At 49.0% G+C, this 8,476-nt stretch overlaps 1 protein-coding gene across 1 annotated transcript in view; it reads right to left on the reverse strand.

The window, feature by feature from the left end:
• runx3 (RUNX family transcription factor 3) overlaps positions 1-7,651 on the reverse strand; it is a 34,607-nt gene extending 26,956 nt beyond the window's left edge. The window contains exons 1-3 of the mRNA XM_056295336.1: positions 6,341-7,651; positions 5,294-5,450; positions 4,040-4,144 (exon numbers count right to left, since the gene is read on the reverse strand). Coding sequence (XP_056151311.1) covers positions 4,040-4,144; positions 5,294-5,450; positions 6,341-6,598 — 520 coding nt within the window. The 5' untranslated portion in view covers positions 6,599-7,651. The remainder of the gene's footprint in view (positions 1-4,039; positions 4,145-5,293; positions 5,451-6,340) is intronic.
• Positions 7,652-8,476: the final 825 nt, after the last annotated feature.

The raw sequence follows: 8,476 nt of genomic DNA on the forward strand, positions 1-8,476 counted from the left end.
GAGTTGCATTGCACCCAGGGCCGTGTGTTTGAGGACTCGAGGACGTTCGACCGTGCTCTGCTGAATGGATGTTTCAGCTGAGATACAACATGCTGATATCACCCATCTGTCTGCTGATGAGGTCTCTTCCTTTTTTTCTGACCCCGCTGACTTCTTACCCCGTCCGAGCTATGGTGAGTTCACGCTTCCTTCAGGAAGTGGCCAGAGTTGGAGGAGAAAAGCCGAGGGAGTGAGAGAGAGAGAGCGATATGTGGCACTGAGGCCCATGTGAAACCTAATTTCATTCCCTTGTATGTATGAGACAAGCATATAAGGCAATGACAAACAAAAGCTGTCTAAGTCTAAGATATATAGGGCGGCCCGGCGGCCCAGTGGTCAGCACTGTTGCCTCACAGCAACAAGGTCCTGGGCTCGAACCCCAGGCCGTCCCAAGGCCTTTCTGTGTGGAGTTTGCATGTCCTCCCCCGTGTCCGCGTGGGTTTCCTCCGGTTTCCCCCCCACCATCAAAAAGACACGCATGTTAGGGTTAATTCTCCTGTCTGTGCCCCTGAGCAAGGCATGTCTAAAAGAACGGGGGGGTCCCCGGGTGCCGCGGTTGCCAACTGCTCCTAGCTACACGGCTAACATGGGTTAAATGCAGAGGGTGAATTTCCCCACAGGGGTTAATAAAGTATCTGTTCTTCTAGATAGTTCTAGATTATTCTAGACAGGTAGCCCAACCAGACGAGCAAGCAGCGAGAGAAACAGCCCGGTACTGCTGAAACAGGCGGCAACTGATGTCCTATACGACAACGAGGTGCGTGAATTTGGTTGTGCATGGGGTTAGATGACGAGGAGATATCTGTAGAGTGAATGGGGGGAGGGGGGGCATTTTGTGAGCAGTAAAGGGAAAGGGTCGCAACACCGAGTCGTGTCTTCCCCTCTTTACCTCTCTCTCTCTCTCTCTCTCTCTCTCTCTCTGCCTTTCACTCGGATGCTGAGTGCTGAGGTACGCACAAAGCCGCTCATCACAAAGTGGAGAGGGCAGACCTCTATGGAAACAGCGACGGTAAGAGTTGAGCTTCAGAAGAATTTTGATGACGTGGCACAATTACTAGATGTGGGTGACGGATGATGAGGGAGGAATTATGTGACGAAGAAAACATCTCAGCGAGAACGAAAACTACTTAAGAGAAATTCTGAGTTGAGCACAAGACGACTCTTTGTTGAGGAACAGGAAGTTTGTGTGTGTGTGTGTGTGTTTTGCAGGGTGGGATAAGTGGTCTGTGGCCTTGCTAGTGCACGTATGTGTGCACGCCCATGTGTGTGACTGTCTCTACCCCATATACACTCGTGCTTGTGTGTTTTCCTGCCATGCACAGTGTGTGTCACTATATCACAGCTCGCGTCAAGGTATTTTTTTCAGTCTTTTTTTTTTCCCTGGTGTTTTATCGCCGCGGGCTAGTTGCCGCTGCAGTCCTGTCCGTCAGGTTCTCCCGACTGGATCTGTAAACATTAATACAACCTCCTCCTTCCCCTCTTGCGCCAACTCCTACCACTGCTCAGCTGGCAGTCAGACAAAAGTAGGCTGTACACAACAAACAGCCGGTTAAAGTCCTGCGCTGGCTGAACCAGCAGCTTGCCGACAGGTGAGCCCCAGCAGGGCTGAGCTAATCTCGGGGCTCTCTGCACACCATGAGCGATCACGCTTTAAGGAAAACATGTTTTATCCAGACAAAAAGGGTGAAAATGTTTTCTGTGGCGGGAATGGAAACTGACCAATGGGACGAAAACAATATTCGAGCACACGGTAGCCTACGGGAGGGGAACCAAGCTGTAATAAAGAAAAAAACATGCACGCTTTATCGACGAATATTCGCCTCTGCATTGATTCGACGTTTCGCTGGTGTCTCAAAGTCTTCACGGCGCTGTACCTTGTGGTTAGAGGAGATTCTGATCGTTTTATGGCGTCGTTTCATGGCCTACGTAGGGCTGTGCGTCCCAGTATTTGCTCGACGACTCGACCACAGCTGATATTATACACTTTCAAACGGCTCATTAAAGCAGGGGCAAATACTAAAAAAGATGTTGAGGTCCTTAATTTATCTCGGCTTACGAACCCCGAATGCCCGACGACAGCCCTCCGTTGCATTAAAATAGAATAAAACCTTATCCGGACCCGACTCTGACCAGTCGACCAAACTAACACAAATTAGATAATAGCGATACAAAAAAAAACACACTGTAATAATTGTGCACAACTGTTGGAATGCCTTTGTTGATGCACAAACTGTTTCCACAACACATTATTACTATAAGGTACACGTGCATGCATCACACACACACACACACACACACACACACACACACACACACACACACACACGTATGTTTCAGCTCAATATTTCAGATTACTAAACATCAGGAAGTTCGACTGATCCCAACAATCTCAGTTTCCTGCAGCGTTAAGGTAACTAAGGTTTACCCACATGGTTTTAATTAGTCTATATTGAAGCAACATCTAAATATTTGTGCAACTCTTTAAAAGCCCATCTCCCTGATTGTGTTTATCTTCTGTCGTTCGATGAATTTTTCTCTCGACACCATGTGACCGAGTCGAAGCACCTCCTGCCCCACATTAATCAGTATCACTTTAAAGCGCCCAGGCGTCGGTACAAAAGTAGCTGGGGCCGCTTTGGCGCCGCGACCGGAGCCGTGACATGCTGACGGAGACAGACAGGAAACATCTTTAATGTACACACGGCCTTATTTCAAGCCAGTGCGCGCTTTGTGAGACAAAGACGCTCGGCTATCAAATCCAAACCACAGATGTGTGCGGTGTGTATTATTATCTAGTCCTGCTCCCGCTCCCTGCACTGCTCTTTTCCTACACCCAACCATTCCTCAAATGGCGTCCGGCGTTACAGAGGGCGATGCCCCCTCTCTCTGTGCCTCTCGTCTCTCTCTATGCCAGCCGTACCCCCCCCCCATGCTATGACACTCTCGCCTGCTTTGGTGTGTCAGTCTGTTTTGACTGGGCTAAATTCACCCTGTCCTAAATAGCCCCCTGCACAGACATGAGCGCAAGGCATAGCTATCCGCTCGTTCAGAGACCTCTAAAACCCGGTGCCGTGGAGCCATTATAAACTTGAGAGCTCCAGAGGAATGATCACGAAATCCTACCCAACTAGTTTATCCCGGCTTGAGCATGTCAAATTCGAGTACACGCGGCACAAACGCACGTGGATGGCACCGGCCTCCTGACAACTGACTGATCTGAGTAACCTTACTCCCCTGCCATCTCACACACTGATAGCTTTAAACCACATTAGTGTACAGCTGGAGCTAAATGGTGGCGCTAACGGCTTTAGCATGCTGAGCCCCGCTCCCTGCCCTTTGCCTAACAGGCCAAAGCCTGCCCCGTGTTATGTGAACAAGCCACTTATGTGGTCAGTCAGGTACGAACCTCTGACCAGTATTGGAAGGAAGTGTTTCACAGGGGCCTGAGCCATCTGCGCCTCTGAGACACACCGTGGGAATCCTCTTAGTGGTTTCGGTTTATGCCTTAATATACTTTATAGTTTTCTATGACTTGCCCCCCACCCCCACCCCTTGGACCCCGGCTGCTTGTGTGCAGACACACACACGCACACACACATACATACATACACACACATGCACATAAGAATATGCAAAAACCCATATGCATGACTGCATTGTGCATTGAAGATAACTGTTGTTTGAACCGCTAAATTCTGACAATTGTAGGTGCCCGCAAACACACGGCGCTATGTTTTCTTATATCATCTGCACATGACTCATATGGTTCTTTTAGTCCGTATTAATGACAGCCTCCCTCCCAGAGCCAAGAATAGCTCTCCAAACTGTCTCTCTGCAGCCGTGTACATAGCCACATCAAACCATGATGCATTTTACTTTCTGATACTAACATGCACCGGACTTTGCTGCACAGTGTTTGTGAGCTGTGTTGCAGTTTGTGATTTGTGCGCGCATGCGCCGCGCATGACTGGGTGTGCGTGTGTCCTAGAGGTCTACTCACTGCGTGGTTCGCGGGGTCCATCTACGGTGACTTTGATGGCGCGGTGGTAGGTGGCCACTTGGGGAGGGCCGGTGAACACCGTGATGGTCAGGGTGAAGCTCTTCCCTGCACCAAACACAAAACGTGAGCGAGCTTGAGAGGCAGAGAGGTTTCAGAGCGCCCGTAGCTGTACCCATCGTCAAAGAATTTGCATAAAATCCGTCCCTTTCTCTGCATGCATATTTTGCCCCCCCCCCGTGTATTACGAAAGTCTGGATTCTTCCAGCATGCTTTGTTTTTTAAACAATATTCTGCTTTGTGCAACTTAAATTATCACCGGATTCTGTCCCCTTTAAAAGGGCGAATTAAAAGCGAGGGACCACCTCTTTGATGGTCTGTCTGTGGGGATGATTTGAATTATTGGGCGAATGTGTTCCAGATTGCTGGAAAATGCTTACAGCTTCACTTTATTGTTCAACAAGAGGAGATCTTGCAAGAGCTTCCTTGACCTCCCATCCGCATGAAAAGACTGCAGGGGAGACGGTCTGCAGCGCGCTGCACTCTGTTAGTCGTCCCCTTTCTCTCTTTTTTCTTTTTTTTTTCTTCTTCTTCCCCTCCTTATATATAAAAAGGCATCTCTTGTTAAAAGAGACTGCGGGGAGAAAGAATCCCCGGGTGGGGTAATTGACTGCAGAAATGAAGGGTACTTTTTTTCCTTTTTAATTCGGAAACAGACCGTTTTCTATTCATCAGCTGCAACTATTTAAAGCAATATTAAAGGGAAACGTGTGAGGTCAGGAAGAAGAAGAGGAGGAGGAGGAGGAGAGAGACATGTCAGAAATACCCACGATCGTTTTTAAGATGTGCAAAAAGACCATCTATACAAATCTATATGTCTTTCTTCACCTGGAAACAGTATTCGCCCCCCCCTCATTTTGCGCGTGCCTGTTATTGCAGTGGGCTATACACGCAAATTCCCGCACATGGATGCGGCTGTAACGTACAATCTGTAAAGGACATCGGTCTGTTTCATTCGTTTAGCTCAGTCATTTTTTTTTTAATATTCTTGTTTCTCCCCGTGGGGCATCAGATTGCATTTGGGGAGGAGCCGCGAGGAGGCCGTTTTTATCCAGAGCTTGATTGCTTATATTAACTTGGGTGATGAAAATGATAATTAGCCGCACAAGATGATCCCACACACCAGCCATGCGTGGTAAGCACGCCCCGTTCAGTGTGTGCGTGTGTGCGTGTGCGCGTGCTTTCAGTCGGTCTCACCTCTTCCGCTGCGGCCAACGAAGCGCAGGTCATTGAAGCGCGCGACCTGGTTCTTCATGACGGCGGACGCGTTCCGCAGCTCGGCCGAGTAGTTCTCGTCGTTGCCGGCCATCACCGTGACCAGAGTCCCGTCCGGCACGTCACCAAGCGCCACAACCTGCAAGCACACAGAGCGGCCCGGTCAGCACGCACGCACGGCACGGCACGGCACGGGTCACCTGCGCACGCAGCCGGTGACCATTAAGCCAATCAACAATATTTGATTGGGCTGGCGATTTTGATGCCGCGTGCTGCATGGTTTCTTTTACCGGACACTTAAAATTATTTCGTGTATCATTCATTAAAGATGCAGTTCATCACACCCCCCCCCCACACACACACACACACCCTTATCCCGCCTCTTTCTTCCCTAAACCCCGCCGCCCTCTCCCTCTGTCATTTGCGCTTACAGGCTCTATTCAAAATACCAACTGTTAAAATGACAGATGAATAGGCCTCTCTCTAACAACACATGAAAATGACATAATAGAATAAGTGAAGACGACCCTTTTCATAATCATGTCTGGTCTATATCTCCGCATGCTGTGGGGTCCATAGGTCGCAGTCAGGAGATAACAGCTGGCCTATAAGTCAACATGGGAGGCACTTACAAGTAAAAATAATATGAATTATACAGAGAACGTGTGGATGTTTTTCTAAGCCCAGTAGAAGATCTGGGGATTGACATGCACAGCCCTCTGGGGCTAAACTGTGATTTTTAGGGCTGCACAAATAAATTTGACTTGAGCTGACAAAGCAAGGAAATGAAAAAAAAAGTTAATCTCTGTAGAGCCCACACAAAATAGCTTGCATTAAACTTGCCTTTTTTGGGGGGGGGGGTGAACCAAACGGATCCCTTAAAGAGTCCCTCATGTACAGTCTGCAGCAAGACAGCCCTTGCATGTGTGGCATATTTACAATATTTAAAGAAAACAAAACACACACACACACACACACACACACACATTAGCAACAATCCGGTAGGGGAAAAAATTAATTCAGCCTTGCCTTAAAAGCCACGGGGAGCGTCTTGTTGCACCTCCAGTGTGAGGGGAGCACGGAGCAGAGAAAGTTGGGGCTGTCAGTCCGGACCAGCTCTCCGGCGTGGTCCGCCAACACGTCCACTACATTCCTGGTGTCCGGCCGTGGCCTGAGCGGCCCCGCGGTGGCCATGGTCCCGTTGCCGTCTCCAATCTTGCTGCAGGGGAAGGACGTGGAGGGCGGCGTGAACCGTCTGGTAGTAGTCGGGTCTACAGGGATATGCATCACAACAGCGTGGGTCAGATCCACTTCACTCGGCTTGCAGGTAGGCTATCACACGCGCGGGGCTCTTTTCTTTTTTTCTTTTTGTTGGGAGGAGAGAGAGCGGTGTGTTTTTTTTTTTTGGTGTGGTGGTTTTTCTCCCCCCCTCTCTTCCCTTCTCGACCGTCACAGTCAAGTCCAGCGGGTGAGCATAAGGATGTGCGCTCAGCTCGTGCCGTACTAGACGCGGCGGTAATAAGCTAGCGCGAGAAAAAGAAAACCCGCCTCGCAGTCTGGCAGGAACCAGAAAGCCCGGTGACTGGGGGGGGTGTGCTGTGTGATCTACGCGGAGCGTATCAGCCTGAAACCGCGAGTGTCTGACGGCGACGGGACCGGGTCTATAGCGACGCTTTGCTCCGGTTCCCGACCAAACATTACAAAGTTTACTCAGACGGGGCGCGCGCGCGCGAGAACTACGGGGGACCCTCTCACGCGGAGCGGCGGGTCAGCGAGGCGGCTGTCATAACCGATACGTGTGGCCGATCATCGGCTTAATGCTTGGCGGGGAGCCGGCGTCGACTAAGTGGGTAATCCAGTCGGTCGGGTCCCGTCGTGGAGAGGAGCGCTTCGGCGGACTGGCGGCGGCTTTGCTAACCATCAAAGGTCCGCGACGCGAGCGCGCTGCCGGACGCGGTATTACGCACCGAACCGCATCGGATAAAGTCAGAGTCTCTCCGCTGCCGCTTCGCTGTTGTTGCTGCTGTTGTTGTGTTGGGTTTTTGGGGGGATTTGGGTTTTTAAAGCCGGAGAGAGAAGCCCAACAATCTGTTAAGACAGCAGACGTTGATACGTGCCCGTCTCCGGCGTATCAAGGCAACTTTATCCTCTGTGAATTTCGAAAGGCAGCCGGAGTCCCCCAGACTACATATACATATATATATGTATATATATATACATATATATATACATACATACAGTAGGCAGTACTAGTATATGCTACGGATGTTTCTCTGGTTCGCGTTCAGATTCCTTAATTATACAAAAAGAAAAAGAGTTGTCCTTTTGCGCAGGCACCGGAGCCGGTCGTCTTGCTTTACGGTGGAGTGAAGAGTGCCGTGATATTATTTACCCAAGTCATTTTAGTGTTTAGTGGTTGGGAGTGTGGCGATGATTTCCACCAATGAGTCGGCTGGGCTGGGCTTTCATTACACCAATCAACGTCTCCCGGAGAAAGAAGCCCAGTGGAAGCGCTCCTGCTTCACCTTTTACTTTATCCCACACGACATGAGTCGCATATACATACATACATACATACATACATACATACATACATACATACATACATACATACATGCATGCATGCATACACATGCATTACCTATACACACACACACACGCGCACAAACATATATATATAATTTTTTTTGACGTTTCCCTTGCTTCTAAATCACTATGATACTTAGAGAGGATAAAATAATAAACATGTATGTATTAGACCACATTTTCTGTTGAAATAAACAGTGTCAGGGGGCCAAAATGACTACGGCACTGCAGCGATGTGTAGATACGATCAGTCTCTTGTCATTAATGAATTTAGCCCCACAACTGCCACAAATCACAGAGGCGTAATTTACACGATGCGCCCATTAACTCATACTGTGCATGAAGATAAAGGAGGGGGGGTCCGTTTTTTGTTTTTTTAAATAGCAGCTATTTAAAAGCCAGGAAATCATGCGATGATAAGAACATTAAAATAACAAGAACCCCCATTTTGGTGCGTTACGAAATCTGGAGTAGCTTTAACAACCCGGATGAATTATTGTCACTTCTGCTGCCAACATCCATTTAATGATGCAGTCGCGTGAAGCTTTGCACCCCCATACACCTGAGCAGTTTACTGTA

Source organism: Lampris incognitus, chromosome 16 (assembly GCF_029633865.1).
Source record: "Lampris incognitus isolate fLamInc1 chromosome 16, fLamInc1.hap2, whole genome shotgun sequence".
In the NCBI taxonomy this organism is placed as follows: domain Eukaryota; kingdom Metazoa; phylum Chordata; class Actinopteri; order Lampriformes; family Lampridae; genus Lampris; species Lampris incognitus.